This window comes from Narcine bancroftii, chromosome 1 (genome assembly GCF_036971445.1).
Source record: "Narcine bancroftii isolate sNarBan1 chromosome 1, sNarBan1.hap1, whole genome shotgun sequence".
NCBI classification, from domain to species: Eukaryota; Metazoa; Chordata; class Chondrichthyes; order Torpediniformes; family Narcinidae; genus Narcine; species Narcine bancroftii.
The window spans coordinates 259,469,788-259,491,443 of record NC_091469.1 but is presented as its reverse complement, the minus strand read 5'-3'; the positions used below and the strand labels follow the sequence as shown (position 1 = coordinate 259,491,443).

The window sequence follows — 21,656 nt, the reverse complement described above, 5'->3', positions numbered from 1 at the left end:
TCAGACAGGAAGTCAATAGAGGGGATCATTAAAACAGCCGAGAAGATCATGGGGGTCTCCTTTTCCTCTCTTGACGACGTTTATCATAAGCACTGCTTTAATAGAATTATAGAATACCTTTTCTATAAAGAGTCTTCTAGAACCTTTCTATAAATCAGTACACAATATCTTTGACAACTACCATCAAGAAGGAGCAGCAAAGAACTGCCAGGCTGGGAAATAGTTTCTTCCTGCAGGTTGTGAGATGGATGAACAGAATCCTGTAACTGAGTAAATTATTCCAAAACACATATATGTACTTTAAATTATATCTTTATGTATAGAGTGTATGTGATCATTATGAACTGTGCATTGTATGTGTCCTCCTTGGTCTGAAGAAACACTGTTCTGTTGGGTTCTACATGTACAGTCAGGTGATCATAAACTTGAACCAGCATGAATCTGGGGATTTCAGCTGGTTGGAAAAGTATGGATGATCTTCCTTTGGTTGGAGAAGGCTAAAACTCAAGGGTTTGGTAGAAAATGCATGCATCCCGCTTACTGATCAATAAGCAGGAGGTTTGTGAACATAAAATTAAAGAGATGATGATCCAAACTCACTACCTGCAAGCGGCTACTCAAGTAGATGGGGTGGTAAACAGGGCATATGGCATTGCTGGCCTTCACTGGTCTGGACATTAACTATAAGACCAAGAAAGTCACGCTACAGCTATTTAAAACTCTGGTTAAGCTGCACTTGGGCGTATTGTGAGTAATCCTAGTTGCTCCATTACAGGATGGGTGTGGAAGCTTTGGAAAAGGGGACAGGAGTTTTACCAGGATGCTGCCTGGATCAGAGAGAATATGCTACGGACAAACTTGGTTTGTTTTCTTTTGTGTTTCAGCGGCTTGAAGGGAGACCTGATGGAAGTTCATCAAGTAATGAGAGGCACTGATAGGGTAGACAATCGGACTCGTTTTCCCAGATTGTTTTTTTTTTGACATGCAGAGTGGTAGGTGCCCGGAATAGGCTGTAAGGAGTAGTGTTGGAAGCAGATATAGTAATAGCATTTAAGCAGTTTCCAGATAGATATGATTATGCAGGGAATAGAAGGGCATAGAGCGTGTGCAAGTTGCAGAGTTTTACTTTGATTTAGGCTTCGCAATCAGCAAAGACCCTGTGAGCTGAAGAGCCGATTCCTCTGCTGTTGATGTCTATGATTTTAAATGCTTTCACTTAGAGCCGTTGGCACATGGAATGCAATTGTGGGTACGGCAGATTCCTTAACTGTTTCTGCATGGACTACCATTTCAGTTTGAGGTATGTTGCAGGTTACGGACAATAAACAGGGATGCTGGACTGAGCCCAATTTCCTTTCCGACTGCGATTTCAGGCAAAGTAGCCTGGTTGCCCGGGGTGGTCAATTTCACTAAATAGGATCTTCCATAGACAGGTAGTTGCCCGGGTTCGCTGGGGACTTGCCCCTCCTGGAGTGGGTCACTCGGTGAAGTCTTCCACCAGGAAGGCAGCTCCCAGTTGTCTGATGTGGGTCCATGCATCCCAAGGGTCCTTCCAATGAAAAGCCACTCACAACACCCAAGAATCGTTTTGAGAGTCAATTAAGCCTGGCTGCCAAGGAGATAATATGTGTGGATGTTCAAGAGCAGTGGAAAAAAAAAACATTAAAAATAATTGAAACTTTCATGAAAAAAAAATTAAAAGCATTCAATTAAATCAAGGAATTAAGTTACCTTACTTAATTTCCTCCAATCAATTCGACAGACTGCAGCAGGTTCAATAGAACAATCTGAGAAGGTTTCATCACCCGACTATCTATCTGTGTAAATATCCTATCATCTGCAATCAAACCTAACTCTGCACTGGAAAACCAGAGCCTGTGATGCTATAATAGGACAGGCTTTAAACAAGCAACCCCTTGGATGGACAAAAAGAAACTTGCTTTAATGGCATGCAGGAAGAAACTTGTCATTGTCTGAGATAGTGGCAAAGGCAATTATTCCTACAAGTTTGAAAAAAAAGTACCTGGATGACCAGTTGAATAACCAAGGTCTAGAAGGAAACGGACCAGGTGCTGGTCAATTGGATCAACGTAGATGGTGGTCAACATGGATGCGATGGACTGAATGGCCTGTTTCAGAGGTGTTTGACTCTATGACCTAATCGACTTTGAAAGAAGCTAAATCCATCTAAGGCAAGCCTGACAATAATTTAATAAAGACCTGTTGAATAATTCAACAGGAGCAACCTTTTCACCACTGGGTTTAATTTTCCTTCACCACACACAGATCAACATTGCACCAGTCTTTTGTGAGGCTCAGATTTGCTTTTTCATCCTGAACCTGCCCGTTGGCCATTCAAATCAAATTCACCTGCACATTATTAAACCGAGAAAAGTATGTATCTTCTTCTGGGAGATATGTGATCTATGAAAATATTTAGTTTCTTTTATTAATATAGTTAAGGTTCATACCCTGAACCTTACCCTGCAGGCAGCAGTTAAATTCATTCAAAGTGGTTTTGTAAAGAGGAGGAAGGGTTTGCAAATTTACATTTCTCTCTAGTCACTGTGAGTCATTTATTCTGTTACATATTCAGGACCTTGGGGCTCCAGTGATTAGCTGAAGCATTGGTGTGTTTAGAAGTAATGACATTTCTGCTCCAGGAAGGTGCACAGACTTCTTGATCTTTCTTCGGGCTGAATCTCCATTCGCCTTCCAAGCAGATGCCCTGTACCCAGACACATGTGAATGCACAGCCCACCACATCAATCCGGTGCAGAGGAATTGGAAGAAGTGTTTCATAACATTAGAAGTGAGGTGAAAGGCATTCCCAATTGTGGCAAAGTTGTGAAATGCAGACATAGAACCGGTAGTAAAGTACGGCAGTATGAATTGGAACATGCAAACAGGCTGAAACAGGTCCAGAAATGTGAGCCAAAGATTTTAACCTGAATTGACTGCCACTTTCAGGTTGGGAGTGCTGCGGATGACTGAGAAGAAGCCGATGCTGATGTCAGGTCGGTGAAGAAGCATTGACACAGTGTTAATCAAAATTACAGGGTCCTTGAGCCATGCTCCACCATTCACCGAGATCAGGGTGTATTCCACCTTGGGTTCAAAACTAGATCTTCCCACTCTCCACCAAAACTGCTTGCCTTTTAAATGTCTGTCAACCTCTACCCATTGCATTTAATAACTCCCCCTCCAGAGCTCTCCAAAGTACAGAGTTATAATGTGTCATAATCATCTGAGAGAAGAAACTTATAATCTTTGAACCATAGAATTCTACAGCACAGAAAACAGCCATTTGGCCCTTCTAGACTGTGCTGACCACGATTTTGCTAAACCACTGACCTGCTCTCACTCCATAACCCTCCAAACCTCTCCCATCCATGTACCTATCCAATCTATTTTTAAACTCAAGCGAGCCCACATTCACCACATCAGATGGCAGCTCGTTCCACACTCCCACCACTCTCTGAGTGAAGAACTTTCCCCTTTCAGCTTAAAACTATGACCCCTCGTACTTATTTCCCTCAATCTAAGTGGAAAAGATCTACTTGCAAGCACTCTGTCTATACCGCTCATAATTTTGTAAACCTCTATCAAATCTCCATTCTTCTTCACTCCAAGGAATAACGTTTTACCTGTTTAATCTTTCTCTGTAACTTAACTCCCAAAGACCTGTAGTCCTAGTAAATCTTCTCTGCACTCTCTCAATCTTACTGATATCATTCCTGCAGTTAGGTGATCAAAACTCCACACAATAGTCCAAATTTGGCCTCACCAATGTCTTAAACAACTTCAAAATATCATCCCAACTCCTATACTCAAAACTTTGATTTAAAAAGGTTAAGATGCCAAAAAGCTTTCCTGACAATCCTGTCCACCTGTGATACCACTTTCAGGGAACAATGTATCTGTATTTCTTTTTATCTGCATTTATCTTTTGCTCCTCTGCATTCCTCAGTGCCTTGCCATATAACCATATAACCATTTATGGAGCGGAAACAGGCCATGTTGGCCTTTCAAGTCCGCACCAGTTCACTGATTTTGTGCGCCCTCTTCAGGCATTGGTCCCGGTAGATCTTCATTCAATAACGATGGACGAATTCAATGCAGGTGGAATCAGTCGTTCTCTTGCCCATTTGGATCTTGTGCACTGTTGTTGTTTCTGATGAGATTCCGGCTGGCGAGCAAATAAATTTTCAAGATAATAATAATCTTTTGTGATTGTTACGAGCCCAGAGGACTCCAAAACCCAGCAGCAATAGAAATTCACCAAGACAATGGTTTCTTAAACAAAAGTTGCTTTTCATTTTCTTTAAACATAATAACAAGATCATGTCCTATCTTGGTTTGCCCTTCCAAAATGCATCACCTCACACATGTCTGCATTAAACTCCATCTGCCACTTTTGGCCCATTCTCACAGTTGGACCAGATCCCTCTGCAAGCTTTGAAAGTCCTCCTCCCTGTCCAGAACACTTCCTATCTTTGTGTCATCAGCAAACTTGCTGATCCAATTTACCACATTATCATCCAGATTATTGATTTAGACAACAAAGAACAATGGTCCCAGCTCAGATCCCTGAGGCATATTGCGAGTCACAGGCTTCCAGTCTGAGAAGCAATCATCCACTACCACTCTCTGTTTTCTCCCACATAGCCAATTTCAAATCCAGTTTACAACCTCTCCATGGATATCTAGTAACCTTTTGAACTAACCTCCCATGTGGGATCTTGTCAAAGTCTTTACTAAAGTCCATGTAGACAACATCCATAGCTTCATCTACCTTCTTGATAACTTCCATGAAAAACTCCAAGATTCATTAAATGTGCCACCACGCACAAACCCATGCTGACTGCCCTTAAATCAGCCCATCGCTGTCCAAATACCTATATATCCTATCTCTCAGAACTCCTTCGAATAATTTACCTACTACTGACATCAGGCTCACTGGCCTTTAATTAGCTGTTTTATTTTTTAGAGCCTTTTTTTAAACAATTGGACAATATGAGCTACCCTCCAATCCTCTGGCATGTCACTCTTGGCAAGAGGCATTTTGTATATCTCTGCCAGGGCTCCTGCAATTTCTACATTAGTCTCCCTCAGGGACCAAGGGAATATCATACCCAGCCTGGAGGATTTATCTACCTTTATTCACTGTAAGACAGCAACCACTACCACCTCCTTAATCTCCATGTTCCATGACACCTGTCTTTGTTTCCCTTCCTTCCTTATTTACTCTGCCAGTTTCCTGAGTAAAGACTGATGGAAAAAAACTGTTTAAGATCTCCCCCATTACATGAGGCTCCACACAGGGTTGACCACTCTGATCCTCTAGGGGACCAATTTTGCCCCTTACTATCCTTTTAGTTTTAATTTACTTGTAGTTTACCTTCACATTATCTTGCCAAAGCAACCTCATGCCTTCTTTTTGCCTTCCTGATTTCCTTCTTGAGTATTTTCTTGCAACTTCTTTACTCTTTCAAGTAACTCATTATCTCCTTGTTGCCAATACTTGTTATACACCTCCCTTTTCTTCAATATCCCTTGAAAACCAGGGTTCCCTGTGCCTATTAACTTTTCCATTAATCCTAACAGAAACATGCAAACTCTCCACCCTCAAAATTTGCCATTGAAGGATACGCCCTTGCCAGAAAACAGCATATCCCAATCCACTTTTCCTAGATCCTTACTCATTCCCACAAAATTTGCCTTTCCGCAATTTAGAATCCCAACATGAGGACCAGACTTATCCTTTTCCATAATCAACTTGGAGCTAATGACATGATGGTCACTGGACACAAAATCTTGTTTAAATGGGTGACCACTTATAGAGAGATTGTGCCTCTGGATCCCCTACCAGGGCAAACATCCATCCTGTCAATCCCCCTGTTTTATATTCCAATGTTCTTTTTTTCACCACATTCCCTGAAATAAGGATCAACATTCTGTTGGCCATCCTAATTAATCACTATACTTGCATGACAAACCTTTGTCTTCCAACTCAATAAAACTCTTCCTTCTAAAACAGGTAACTTCACGTCACAGATTTAAATATCATCTGCTAACTTCTTTCCTACTGACTGAACCCACCAATGACCCTTAATAGGCTCCTTATGACCCCTCACAGCTTATTAACCCACCTCTTTGTACCATCAATAATTTGTAATTACAAATCATAGAGCACCTTTGGCATAGGGTGGCATGTGAGTGGAAAGAAAAAGGATGAGAACCACTGCTTTAGATTAATAAACAAAGATGGTAAAAGGGCAGGCAAGATCATTCTGAGTGAATTAAAGCATCTGATTGACATCCTCCCAACAAATGAATTATTTGTCCAATTCTGTAAAGTCTATTATCCATTGGTAACTGGAATGTTTCCCAGGACATGAGGTAGTTGATAGGCAGAGGTCCTTTAAAGCGGACTTGAGGGACATGTTTTTCCGCAGGTAATCTATGAAAAAATTTAGTTTATTTATTAATATAGTTGGGATTCACACATCTGAACTCGCACCCTGCAAAGTTAAATTTTCATGCAAACTGTGATTTGTAAAGAGTTAGCAGGAAGGGTTTGCAAATGTACATTTCTGGTTTTGAGTATATGGAACAAGATGTGGAAGCATGCAGACTTGCAATATTTAAAAGATATTTGGACAGGTTTACGGATGGGACAGATTTAGAGGAATATTGGCTGAATGAGGGAAATGGGATTAACTCAGGAAAGCACGTTTGTTGGTATGGATGGATTGGACATAGAGCCTTCTTTTGAACTGCACAATTCCATAAGTTCACCTCAAAAACCCATATACTTTGCAGGAGCCTTCTGCATCACAGAATCATTCGAACACAGTGTTACAATGACTGCACACTCACAAGGGATAGTCAGGAGCAGGTACAAACTTGAATTTGGCCTTTTCATCTTCCAGGTGAGTGTTGGGTAATGTTGATCTTCTGGATCAAGGAGGAGGGGGATAGTTGTAGGAATAAGGATATAACATTTGGAGTTTGGAGACAGAAAGAGAATTTCTTTGGGTGTTCCAAGTAGCCCTGTTCTATTCATCTGTGAAAGCAAGACGACGAAGTCCATCTTTCAGCTTCCATTAGTTTTCCATTGGTTTCCTTGCCTTCATGGGACTGCAGCATCAGCAATGTCATCACCAGTTTCATGATATCACCAGTTCTTTTTTGATTGCAAAGGTTTAATAAGAAAAAAAAACAACTTAGGAATCACTACTGGCCCACAATATAAGGCATAAACTTTATCAACCTCAAAACTGGATGTTAGGTGATATTGTATTCATGAGCAACTCCAATAGCCTTTTTTTTTTGCTGCAGCCAAGGGAATAACAACCGTTCCTTGTCTCTTAGCTACCACTTTGTCTTCTGCATTTAGTGAAGATTGATTAAACAATGTCCATACGGACATGGTGGGCAAGTGGAGTCTGTTTCTGTGCTGTATAATTGCATGACTCTACATAATGAGCCAAGCAAAAAGACCGGCAAAGAGGAACTATAGCTCCTGGGATGTTGTGAGTTCACGAACAAGAAGATATGATGCCTGGTATGTCAGTGTGTTGCATGTTTAATAAATGGCAGGAGCCTGGTTCTGTGCACCTGGGAATTGTCTTGGAAAACGCAACTGGATGTGCAGATCTTCACGGATAGATGGTGCTGAGGTAATATGATGATTGATCTGGTTTCTCCTTCCCCCTGTGTTCAATTATGTAAAATGGAATGGCAAATGGGAAACTGATTCTGCTGCATTGAGACCTCAGCACGGCAATTGCCTTAAATACTTCCAGAATGCAAGGAAAAGCTTTCTGAACACAAGGATTTTCTGGTCTTAAGTTCTATTTAATCTAATTATTGTGCTTTCAATTAACATTCTATTCCATTAAAAAAGTAAATCTGCATATTACGGTCAAACAAGAAAGGCTTAATTCTAAAACATTTCATTTATATCGGTGGCCTTTCATTTTAGATTCCTCTAGTGGGAGCAATTTGCTTCTATCTAGATGGTCTTACATTCTCAGAATTATAACAACTTCCAACACATTGCACCATAATTGGGGCGGTTCTAATGAACAGGTTTTTTTTTGCATTCTCTCATATTAGCGAGCATCCCTGTTACCCTTCCTGTAAGGCGTCACATCCTACATACCCAGTGGAGTCATATGATGCCACAATATGACAAAATATGTCTTATTGATGTTTGGCATAATTTTATCACACGTCTTGCATTCTGAAGCCTTTGAGACAAAACCTACATCTTTTTGAAAAAAATAGGAATTTCATGCCCCGAGTTTGTAATCGCAAATGATTTTTCACAGCAACGAGCCCTTTTCCACTCACAGTCTGATTGCTCTATTTATTTTTAAACCAGAGTATATTACCATGTAGTCATCTAATTCCATCTGCCATGTTTTAGTTCATTACCTTATCTTATCAATAATCCCTTTGCAATTGCATTGATTCATGGAAAGAATTATTACCTCCTTTCTCAGAACCTACTGCCTCTCACTCCTCCAGGATGCCCAAACCACTAATGTATTCAACGAACAGAAGATCCAAGACCTGAATCTCATAGGGCGCCTCTATCCCTTTCCGAACATTCAGGAATAGTTTTCTCAAGGGCTGTTGATGTCTGTTGAATTATTATTGCATTGGAGTTAATAGCAATTACGGTAAACCATTACGAGTGAAACAGTTCCCTGGCCTCGAACAAACAAAATGCTGTGACAGTCTTGCACACTCCTTTCAATTTCTCCTGTCTCATCACCTTTTAATCTAATCTGTCATTCCTGATTATATAGTTCTTACTCCTAATGTATAGTGAAAAGTTTTATCTTGGGAGTGGTGGGGTGGGGAGGGGGGGGGGGGCATAGGATTATTCAGATGTTGTCAAGCCCCAATGAATTTATATCAGGAAAATTGATTTTCAAACTAGCTTGTGATTTATAGAAAAAAGAAACAAAGAATCTGGTTTCTTCTCCAGTAATGCAATCAGAAAAGAAAGGTTTGATTTCTTTGCTGAGATGTAAGAAAATAATAGATTTCAGAGTATCTAACTTCCTTTTTAACTTATGATTTGATTTCCTCACTAGTACATTTGGAAAGGGAACACTGGGCCTGTCGCATTAGTTCCAGGATTATCACTACCAACCTTGGGTGAAAACAGTAACTTAAAGCATTCCTACACGGACGTTTGCCAAAAATCAACTAGGAAGTAAAAAAAAGGATAATTTCAACCCTCATGAAGAGGTAGATTTGTATCAGGTGTTGGATAAACCAAACAAACCCTTCTCCTTTTGGTTTTAGTGGAAAGGGGATGAGGAGAGAGTTCGCTCACAGAAATTTACTAAACGAACCAATAGGTCTTCACTCAAACAGATTATTTTTAAAAAAATTTGTATTATTCAAGCTTCCTGGTTCTCAGGAATTGCTTCAAAGGGAAAGGAAGGTGAGAGAAGCTGCTTCACGACTATGCATGGCTCTGGAAGAGCTTGAAAGTTTCCAACAGGCAGGTTCTTTCGCATCACTGAATCACCAATGGGTGGCATGGTTGCAGTACTAGTGATCGGGATCAGGTTCGAATCCCGGGCTGTCCGTAAGGAGTTTGTACGTTCTCACTGTGCTTGCATGAGATTTCCATGGGGGGCTCTGGTTTCCTCCCATTGTTCAAAATGTACCAGGGTATAGGTCAATTAGGTGCAATTGAGCAGCACAGGCTCGTGGGCCAAAAGGGTCTATTACTGTGCTGTTTGTCTAAATGTAATTTAAACATTTAAATTAACTAATCTGTTCAGATCCTACTCTAGCAATAACTATCCTACTATTTGTCAGCTTCCATGTTGTCCGTTTGCTGCTGTGGTCAGCCACACACCATTTCCTGCAAAGTCTCCCCACCCACAAAGCTCCTGCAACGGGGCTTGGCAGGCAGCCAAATGCTTATTTAGTCAAAGGTTCAAGGGAAAAATGCAAGCACAACCCATTTAGGGAATTTTCATTTAATTATTTTTTTTAGTTCCTTTTCCTTCTCCCCCACCTGCCCATTTCAATGCCACTACATCATTCATAAGCCCATCCCAGAAAATACTGTGGTCCCAAACTCCTTTCAAAAATATGAACTCACAGGCAGTGTCTTGACAGAGAACGAGCACGGAGAGATGGTTTAGCACAAATGGAAGCCTGGAACTTGCAGGGCAGGTTGAATGAGAGAACAATTAAACAGGTGATGGCAGGCAAGAGGTGGACCATGAAATGTCAAGACAGGAACAGTACACAGAGTAAAGAGAGAGAAGAAAGGATAACAAACAGCAGATGACTGGATCTTGATTTCCTGTCTAACAGTCTGATTTGGTGACGATGGGAAACTATGGTGGTACACAGGCCTACTGCAGGGGGCAACCTCTGTACCTGCAGGAGTTTAAGGGGACAGGACAACACCTGGCCAGCTGTCAATCAGTCGGCCTGAATGGATCAAGCCCCACCTAGTCGGGTGTCAATCACCCTCCGGGATATAAGCCTGCGCCGGCCTCCTGAGACCTCACTCAGAGTTGCTGCAGCTACAGCCAGCCTGGCTCTGTGGAAGTTTTTGTGGATTAAAGCCTATTGTACAGTCTTTACCTTGTGTGCATCTGATTTTGGCTAACAGCGCACCACAGAAACAATATTACTTCAATATCAGCATCCAGCAAAGATGTGTACTTAGCCCCCTAGTTTACACCCTCTATTCCAGCCATTTTTTTGGTAATGGCCTTTTAGGACTCTGCACAAAGTTTTGGATCCCTTCCCTGTGAAGCAGTCAAATTTAGTTGGTGGTTTCTCTCTTGCTAACTACATAAACAGCATAAAAAAAACTATTTTATGATTACAGTCCATGCTCCCCCTTAAATGTGCTGTATCCCAACCCACCCCCCCAAATGGGAGCTGTTTTGCCCTAATTGAGAATGTCTTTACAACTGCGTAGTCAAACACCTCTTTTAAAGTCACTGATGACACCTGTCACAATTTGAACAAACAATGATGAGATGAGACTGAGAGTCTATTGGACTGGTGCCAAGACGACAATGTCTCCATCCATGTCAATAAGACAAAGCAACTGATCAGAGAGTTAGAGCGGTGGGGGACGGGGGTGGTGTGAGAGAGCCCACTCTACTATCCATATCAATGGTACTGAAGTGGAGAGTGTAGATAGCTTCAAACTCTTGGGATTAAACATTTTCAGTGACTCAACCTGGATCAATACTTCCTTAAAAGACTAAGGACGGTTGGCATGTCGCCCACATCTTTTAACATCTTCTACAGGTGCATCCTACCTGGATACATCACAGGATGGTATGGGAGTTGCTCTACTCCAACTCAGAAATGGTGCAGAAGGTAGTGAATTAAACACAGAACATAACACAGAACCTCCCTTCCCACTATCAAAACCATCTACTCTTCCTGCTGTCTTGGAAAGACAGCCAACATACTGAAAGCACCATCCCGCATGGGACTCACTCTCCTCTTTCTCCTGGGGTGGGATGGGCCCTTTTCGGACCAGCTTTCAACTTCGCATGAAGCTGAAAGGAAAGTCCAATAACACTTCAGCAATCATCCTTGGGCAAGGTCTAGGAGTTAAGCAAGAAAGTCTGCAGATGATGTGATCATAGAATGATACACAGACGTGCCAGAGAAACTCAGCAGGCCATGCAGCATCTGTAGGAGGTAAAGGCTAACCAACATGTCAGAGCCGATCCCTTGACAACAGGGCTCAGGCATGAAATGCTGGTTACCCTCTACTTCCTACGGATGCTGCATGGCCTGCTGAGTTTCTCCAGCAGTCTGGTGCATTGCAAGGTTTGGGAGCCCAGGATTGGAGATCCCGTTGTCAAGCAGCAGTGTTGATGAGGCCGCAAAATCTACCCAACGTCAAGAATCCTTCGCAGGAAAAAAAAATTGAGCTGTGAGAAAGGAATTGGAAACGTTTACCTGTGTACAGAGAGATGTGCATCGAATCGATAATTTCAAACTTTACTCCAGGACGAAAGGGGCGCCACTGGAACAGAAAAGAATGACAAGGTGAGTAAGGTGAGACCAGCTGCAATCTTGACGTGATAGTGTGGATATTAACACCACTTCTGCAAAAGAAGGAGATGTAATTTAACTAACTCCTGCTCATCACAGATTAAAAGCTTTCGCCTCTCTGAAACTAAAATGTCCATAAAATCAGTATGTCATGTTTTTATTTTGACACATTTGTTCCACCTTATTGGACACATTTGTTTGGCCACTTGATGATGATGAGTTTATTGTCATAAATATTGTACAAATGCACCAAAATCTACTTGCTTATTTATGCTGTCAGGGTGTGCTACAGCAGGGAAATAGGCCCTTCGGCCCAGTGTCCTTGCTGACCAGGTTGTCTCTGTAGGCTCATCCCATTTGCCTTTGTTCGACCCACTCTCTCTCTCTCTCTCTCTCTCTCTCTCTCTCTCTCTCTCTCTCTCTTTCTCTCTCTCTAAACCATTCCTAGCCAAAACTGAAGAGTGATCTTTGCCACACTGTATATCCCCGATTACCTCAATCCTGAATTTGTTCAATATCTAGAAATGTGAACTATCTAACAGGGACGTGCAGGTAATGGAAACATTCAAGCAGAGCCCCTCTGCTACATGGATTGAGTTACCTGATCTCTGATCTCAATCAAAGACAAAACATTGACAATAGTCTAGCACTTTACACAAAGTGCTCCATTTGTCACCTCTAACTGCTAATTTGCATTTAAAACCCACAGATTGTGGGATCAAGGGGATTAAATGGAAGGTTCCCGCAGCTCCCACATAATGCAGAGAAAGAGTCAAATTGGCCATGCTTACATTCTTGCAGTCTAAACTCAAGAGTATTAAAAGTGTGCTGAGCAAGTCACAAATAAAATGATCAGATTATACTCCACCTCAATACTTTAAAAGGTCCCGAAAGCACTGCGCATAATTAATTACTAAATGTAGCTACCGATGTAGCAATTTTATGCAGCAATCATTTCTAAAATATTAGCATTTCACCAGATTTCAGAAGAATTGATGGAATTGGTGGTGAGGGGATGCGGCCAAGACACGGAATACATTTTGGAACAATAATCGTATGGAACAGGCCCTTCGATGCATGTCCATACTGAACATATTGTTCATCAACACTAATTCCTTTTGCTCACTTTCTGTGCCTTGCCTTTTAAGTGCCGACTTAAACATTGTGACTTGGTTCAAGTCCGCTGCCTCCAGTTATCAATCATTCTCTGATCCCTCAGATCCCATTTAAACCTCCTGCCTCTCACCTTAAACCTTTTGGTTTTTTTAAAAATATCCCTCCCATGGGAAAAAAAAGATTTTGATGACCTACCCTAGCTCTGCCTCTTACAATCTTATTCAATTCTAATCAGTCACCCCTCAGCCTCCTTTGCTCCAGTTTATCCAGTCTCTTCCCATAAATGGTCCTCCAAATCAGAGCCCATGCTGGTGAACATCCTCTCCGTGAATTGCATCCTTCCTGTTGTGGGGCGACCAAAGGTGCACTCAATACTCCAAGTCTGGCCTAACCAGTATTGTGTAAAGTTACCACAGTACATCCCAATTTATTTTTTTGTAAAAACAGGGGAGAGAACCAACACAGTTCTCCACTACCACAAATTTTGCAGTTCGAGTTGAAGACAACTCGAAATGCAATGGGATAGCCTAGTCCTGGGAGATCAGCCATCCTGACCACCAATTCTCCCCTTCCAGGTAAGTATATACCAAATTTTACAACATGTTCCCCAATTTATGAAGGCAAGCATCCCTGATGTTTTCTTCATATCCCTATCCACCAGTTTTCACTTTCAGGGAATTATAGACCCTGAGGTCTCTCTGTTCATCAACATCCCTTAATGTCTATCATTTATTGTCAGCGTCCTACCCCAAATGGACTTTCCAAAATGCATCACCTCATATTAATCAGAATTAAATTCCATCAGCCAATACTCCACCCAACTGACCTTCCTGCCCCCCTTTTTAAGCAGTATGATGAGATTTAAAGCGAGTTTCTGAAATACAGAAGAGGTACAGACTAGAAGGGCCAAATTACCTAGTTTCTGTGTTGTAGCATTCTATGATTCTACACATAGCAGTAAAAGCACAACGCTGGTGAAACTCAGCAGGTCAAACTGTGTCTTTTATGTAGCAAAGATAAAGATACACAACCTATATTTTGGGCTCGAACCCCCTTCATCAAAGGTGTCTCATAAGGACACTGTTTAACCTGCTGAGTTTTGCCAGCATTGTGTTTTTTTACTTCAATCACAGTGTCTGCAAACTTTCGAGTTTTACTTCCAGAGATATATAGAACCTTGGTTTTATATTCCATCGAAAGTGGACTCTGGCTTCGCTGCTACCTGACATCAGACTCCTGGTTCATTCCTGATCCAGGGATGCTGCCTTTGAGAAGTCTGCATATTCTCCTTGTGACCACCTGGGTTGCTCTCTCCCATATCCTAAGTGTGTGCTGGTTGGCACTGAAAATCACCCCGCGTCGGGGAACAAAAGGAAAAGTAAGGTGGGAGTCGATGCTCATGTGAGAAATAAAAGAGGAAACTCAGAGGACAGGGAGAAAATAATGCTGATGGAAATGCACTGAGAGGTGGCATGGACTAGAGTGGGCAAATGGCCTTCAGTGCCACTAAGCAAAATTGAGAAAACCTCAATATTTGCAGTGCTTCTTCATTTTTAACATGAGTAAATTGTTCATCCAAATTCTGGCACGAACTTGGCACTCAAAACTTTTAACTTGTTAAAAGAATCTTTATATCCACATTGGTGCATTTCATAAGGTTGATCATTACCCCACCCAGACCACCCAAATTCCCATTTAATGTCAGCCATTTGTTCACCTGGAACTACATGGACATTTATTCTGGGGAAACTAAAGCCAGGTAGCTAATTCTAAAGGAGCTAGCACTACAATCGTTCCATAGCAGATACAATCTCACTGGCTCTCTACCTAGCCCTAGATCATATGGACAACAGCTATATAAATACAGGCTGCTTTTCATCAATTAAAGCTTAGCTTTCAACACCATCATCCTCTCAGCACATCTTAAAAAGCTTCGAAACCTGAGCCTCTGTACCTCCCCCCTGCACCTGGATCCTTGTCTTCATTATTGGATGACCACAGTCAATGCAGATCGGTAACAGTGTCTCCTCGTCACTGATGATCAACACATTGCTTAGCCCACTGTTCCACTCTCTCTACACCTATGACTGTGTAGCTAGTGTTACGGAGTCCAGAGAACCCCAAAACCAGCAGCAATAGATATGCACCACAACACAGGGTCACTTAAACAAAAGTAGTTTTTAATTATAATTGAACAAGAAATAGAATTAAACTTTAACTTATTACTTAGCCTACCTCTAATATTAAGTGTAGGTGTGTGTAATGTCCAATCTCACTGGTTGCAGGCATTTCTTGTACTGTGCATGGAAGTTAGCATTAACAAAGTTCACCAGTCTTTGGTGCTTAGTAGGCAAATGGTTACCACTCAGAGAGAGATTCCTTTTCCAGGACATCCGCAGTCTTGCTGATGAAACTTGCCTCCTTCAGGGTTCTCCAGGTGATCCTCTTTCTTTTGGATCACCTCAGACAGCCAGTCTTCTCCTTTGACCAGACAGCTTTCCAAGAGTTTCCCAGCTTTGTCCTTTTGGAACTGTTTTCTGTCTCTCTCCTCTCTGTTTCACTCCCTCCCTCTCTGAGAGCAAAACTGTTCGGAGTGAGATAACCAGCTTGCTGAGTGGTGTCACAACAACAGCCTTGCACTTGACATCAGTAAAACAAAGGAATTGATTATAATCTTCAGGAAGGGTTAGGGTTAGAACACAAACCAATCCTCATCAAGGGGAGAGGGGAAGAAACTTCAGATTCTTGGTTATCAACATCTCTGAAGATCTATCCAGGGACCATCATGTTGCTGCAATTATGAAGAAGGCTCGCCAGCAGCTTTATTTTGTTAGGAGTTGGAGGAGATTTGGTATATCACCAAAGACTCTTGCACCATGGGCATTAGTCTTCCCTCTATTAATGACACCTTTGTGAGGTGGTGCCTCGAGAAAGCAGCTTCTATCATCAAGGACTCTCAACGCCCAGGTCATGTCCTTTTCTCATTGCTGTCATCGAGGAGGAGGGACAGGAACCTGAAGAGACACACTCAATGCTACAAAAACAGCTTCTTCCCCAAGCCACCAGATTTCTGAACAGACAATGAACTTCCAGGCACCACCGGACTTTTTCTCTTTTTGCACTACTTTTTAAAAAATCTTGTATTTGTGTAATTGTAATTTTATTGCAATTATGCACTTTGTTCTGCACCATACTGTTGCCACAAAACAACACATTTCATGGCACATAACTATAAATCTGATTTTGTTTCGGATTCCTGTATGCTGGAACGTGAAAAATATCAACCAGGTTGGTGTTTAATAGAACCTTGACCTGCATCTGAAACTATACCTTTTGATAGTTAAAGGTTAGCAGGAGAAAATTGCAGGCCGAGAATGCAGAAACAGATGGATTTAATGGTAGATGTGTGAGGAGTTACTGTTATGTATATGTACTGATGGAGTGAATATAACATCCCGAAGGAACAGACATGAGTGACCTGATAAGGTATCGGTTTGTTGGTCATTGCAAATAGCTTAAACAAAGAGAGCGGAAAAGTTCTGCCCAATGGGTCAGCCAGATTGTCTCCCAATGAGTCAAGTTCATTCCTTCTTCCTGTTGCAGTGTGAGCCAAAAGGAAAAAAAAATAGATCGAATGAGCTGGTCAATAGAACACTGAAAGAACCATTATCTCAGCAAGTTTAATGGAAAAGTGAAGCACCTCGACACATCTGGCCATCATAAAGCAGATAATTAGCTTACTGCTGAAAAGTATATTGCCGATGGAAATTCAATCTCAAGTAAAATGCTTAAATTTTGCCTTAATGGGTTGCAAGTGATACACAGCTTTTACAGTGAGTTTGAATGCCAATGTACTGTGGGGTCTTGTACTCGGAACAGAATTGAAATGGAATCCATAATGCAGTTTGATTATTCTCGCACAACAGCTCAAGTACAAATGTAATTTAAGTGATTTGAATGAATACTAGAATTTATGTTGATAATATCTGATGACAAGTATAACTGGGAGAAGACAATTTTCTTAGATTTTGCAGTTGCTGATCCAAATATGTTCTCACACAGAAGCTATTTCTAGTTGCGAAGTTACTGTGGGTTAGACTTCCGTTCAGTGAGGGTATGGCCTTGGTCTCGTTTAACCTTTCAGCGGGATATGGAGGAAGGAATTCTGCATAGTTCTGACCAATATTTATAGCTGCCCAATCTATTATGGTTCGGTTATTTATTTAATAGTTGAGTACAAATGGCCTGAAATATTTATTGCATTTAGGTCTGTAGATTTTAATTGTCTGTAAAATGCTAAAATATTTTTCCTGAGCTCATAACAGGCACTAAACAAATCATTTAATTTCTTTGCTTGCTTACATCAACTGTGAGGCATGTCCATTCCTCTATCTCTATTATAGATATAAAGTAGTTGACAGGTAGCAAGGATATCTGACAGGTAGCAAGGATATCTCCAATGTCTGAGATAATAAGTGATCAGGAACTGTCCACCCTCCACTTTGCACATACTGGCAAGCAGAGGCATCACGAGTTTGTACTACAACTTTGTACGTTCTCTTTGCCAAGTCTGGAACCAACCTTCAGAATATACTTCTAGCTGTAAACACGTTCAAAGAGAAATTGAAAATAGGTCCAACACCAACACACAGCACCACTCATCCAGCACACAGATGAGTCTCCTATTTCAATGAAGTCTCTCTTTGAAAGCCGCAACAGACATTCCAACCAACAGCAAGGAAATTCTGAATCTGAGAAAGGCTTCCTTTGTGAAGAGAAAACAGTTTTGCAAACATGAGTGCCAGACTTCCTGTCAAGAATTTCAGCTAGATTTCAGCTCCTTGATTCTTCCTTCTGTGCAATTTAAATGCGCCGACTTTGCCAGTGCACTGCAGCTTATCTGAAGCTGATCTTTAAAGGAATTGCACACTCTCCTGTGGTGCTCAAAATCCGACAGTAACCACCTTGTGCAGCAATCAAAGAAACAAACTCTTTTTGAAAACGACTTTAACGAGCTCTAAAAGGAGGTTGACAAACTTACCCATGGGGAGGGGGAAAATAGCGTTTGTGCAAAGAAAGGGAAGAGCAGAGAGCACAAAGTTATCAAAATAATTAAAAATTATAATCAGAGAAAGAAATAAGATTAATCCATCCATCATGCCATAACCATTCCATTCTTCAGAATACAGGTTGCGATTAAATATTCTTACTTTTAAGGCTGTCATCCCTTTAATAATTAGGTCGTGTATTTTACTACGGTCAGGGCTGCAACCATCTTTATAGGAATTCATGCATTTGTGTTTTGTGGACAATTCATTTCAATCATAGTGCACAGTTTACACATGGTCACAAGAGTTCTATATCGTGAAACAACATGCCCTTCAGCTCCTCTTGCTCTGCTGAGGAGTTGAGCCCATATCCCTCAAAAGCATTCATATTGTGCATCTGTCTAAATGTCTTTCAAACAGTTGTCCCCAATTTTATCACTTCCCCTGATAGCTCATTCCATACACCCATCATCTTCTATGTGTCCTTCTTTCCCTTCTAAATCCTTCCCTTTAAATTCATGCTCTCTAGTTTCAGAATCCCTGTCCCTGGAAAAACAATAATGATCTTTGATCTATCTATGCCCCTCATGATTTTATAAACCCCCATATGGTTCCACCCCTCCCCACCCCTTCAAGGTCCCAGCCTATCCAGTCTCTCATTACAATTCAGTCTTGGGAACATTGTGGGGCAATGGGAGCCAGGGATCGGAGGAGATTTGGCGACCTAGGTTTGAATGCATGAAGCATGATACAAAATGTCGTGTTGACATTCGACCCTACATTTCTCTTGTTAAAAGACAGTGGATGGTGTTCAGTGTATTAATTCATATTTGCATCAATTGTATGTATTCATGTCTTTAATTTACTGGACTGTTGCACAAGTTTTCGAGTATGGATTTTAGAATTTGCTAAAGTTTGTGGCCAGCTGGCTTTGAAGCAGGTCATGAATATGAGTCAGGAGCCTGCAGCTGTTATTGGGAGTGGGGGTGGGGGGGGGGGGAAATACCTGTTTGATGTGGGTAATGGGATGGATGCAATTTTAACCTGATGCTGATTGGAGTTTGAAACCCTAATCCAGGAAGAAGATCTGACTTCAGGCTCAGGTAGAACTTGGGAATGAAAGATAGGAGGGAGGAGGAGTGAAAGAGGCATTTCTACCCAAAATGTTTTTTTTTGGGGGGGGAGGGGGAGAAAGAATTGGGATTGGTTGGAAAAGAGCGGGAAGGGATGGACAGCAAAAGTTCCATCCCAACCTCAACAGAGACTTGCTGTGTAGAGTTTTCCCATCTTCCCTGTGACCTCACTATTTCCTCCAGTGTGCCAAGTTTAATCTGATCCCTGGTGCTGTATTAAGTTTGCACATTCTCCCTGTAAACGAGTGGATTTCCTTCTGATGTGCCAGTTTCCCCCCACATCCCAAAGTCATGCAGGCTGGTACATTAATGACCCTCTTTAGGTGCATGGCAGAGTCCGGAGGAGTTGATGGGAATGTGGGAATAATTGAAAAAGGTACTTGATGATTGACACAGAGTTTGTGGGCCGAAGGGCCTGCTCAATCACTGGAGGACCTCGTGAGTGCTGGTGACAGAGGTGGACATTGCTCCTCCTGGTTTGTCCTAGAACTATGCTCTGACCCCAGCCCTCCTCTCCCCTTCCAGACTGGGAAACAATTGTTGTTGGTGGTGCAGGCTAAATCCAATACCTCCAGCCCCATTGAAATGTGTGTTGGAAATCCACCTTCTAAACCTGGTTGGCTGCCCACCCCCCCAACCATCTCTGTCAAACTCACAGGCTGTCACTCGTCTTCGATACTTATGAAGTTTTACTTGATTCCAGCCCAACCCATGTGACCTTGGGGTTTCAAACATACCCTTCAAAGTCGAAACGCTGGTAAAATTCCCCAAACCATGCATAGCATGCAAAACAAAGGGGTTGAGAAAGTATATAAAAAGGAACAAAGGAATATCTGACAGCAACTAAGCTCTGAAGGAATGAATCCCATGTTTACAAATTACAATTTTCATAGCCCTTGAGATTTAAGTTTCAATCATATGATTTCTGAAGCACACATTTGTTTGCATTCATCGTTTCTGATAAGTTCCATGAACATGCTTATGAGAAGTGGGGCACATTGGACAGTAGCTCCTAGATTTAACTGCATGAATGCACATACTTCAGCTTACGATCCAATTTGTACCACGGCGAATTTTCACACTGTCAACATCATCCTCCACCACACTGACTGGACAGCAGTGTCGGGAAAAATCAGGGGAGGTGGCGTCTGTGTCATCTTCAATGGTGCACAAACATGATGTTCATGTCCCAGTCCCCCTCCCCTGACCTGAAACATCTGGTGATCAACTGTCCCCCCTCCCATTCTACCTGCTTAGGGAGTTCAATGCCATCATTCTGGTCACAGAGTACATTCTGCCCCAGGCTAACATCTAGATGGCACTGGAGGGACTGAGCACTGTGATTAACAGCCATAAGAGAGGACATCCTGATGTCTTCCAGATCATTGTAGGGGGCTTCAATCAGGCCAGGCCAACCTGAAGTAGACTCTGACAGACTATCACCAACACGTCACATGCAAGACGAGGGGAGCCAATACACTCGACCACTGCTACACCATCATGAAGAACGTCACCAAGCCATACCATGACTGCACTACAGCAAGTCCGATCACCTGGCTCTATTTCTACTCCCAGTGTACAAGCAGAGACTGAAGACCATAGCACCAGTGGTGAAGATGATAAAAGTCTGGTCAAGGAAAACGGAGGAGTGTCTGCCAGATGGCTTTCAATCGGTGGACTGGAACATATATTCAAGAACTCATCCATAGAGTTGAATGAATATGCAACAGATATCACCGACTTCATCAAGACCTGCATAGATAAATGTGTGCCCACACACATATGACAGGTGTTCCCAACCCAATGCCTTGATGAATCAGAAGATTCACAACTTGCTGAGGGCAAGATTAAGGGCGTTTAAGCTAAGGATCTAGATCTCTATAAGAAGTCCAGGTAGGACCTGTGGAAGGTCATCTCTGAAGCAAAGTGGCAATTCCAGAGGAAGCTAGAATCAGAGACAGATACACGCCAGCTATGGCAGGGAGTGCAGGCCATTACAGCCTACAAAGCTGTGATGGCTCATTACCCGATGAGTTAAACATCTTCTATGCCCACTTGAGAAGGAAAAACAAACAGAGCCGACTACAATCCCTTCAAAGGCTGAGGACCCTGTGTTACCTGTCTCCAAGGACGATGTCAGAACATCATTCAAGAGGGTGAACCCTTGTAAGGTGTCAGGACTTTACAAATCTGAACCAACCAACTAGCTGGAGTGTTCATGGACATTTTCATCCTCTCATTGGTGCATCAGAGGTTCCCATCTGCTTCAAAAGGGGATCAA

At 42.0% G+C, this 21,656-nt stretch overlaps 1 protein-coding gene and 1 pseudogene across 11 annotated transcripts in view; both read right to left on the bottom strand.

The window, feature by feature from the left end:
- Nucleotides 1–21,656, bottom strand: part of LOC138742262 (N-acetyl-beta-glucosaminyl-glycoprotein 4-beta-N-acetylgalactosaminyltransferase 1-like) — a 710,446-nt gene that overhangs the window by 139,185 nt on the left and 549,605 nt on the right. For 10 of the 11 annotated variants that reach the window (XR_011344024.1, XM_069896414.1, XM_069896402.1 and 7 more), the window contains one exon: nt 11,983–12,049. Coding sequence is in view for 10 of the 11 variants with exons in the window: in XM_069896414.1 (XP_069752515.1) it covers nt 11,983–12,049 (67 nt within the window). In the remaining variant the exon portion in view is untranslated. Of the gene's footprint in view, nt 1–6,882; nt 7,190–8,501; nt 8,622–11,982; nt 12,050–21,656 lie in introns of those variants that run through there. The other variant, XM_069896490.1, reaches the window with a different exon arrangement.
- LOC138752051 (U1 spliceosomal RNA) lies at nt 13,639–13,777 on the bottom strand (annotated as a pseudogene).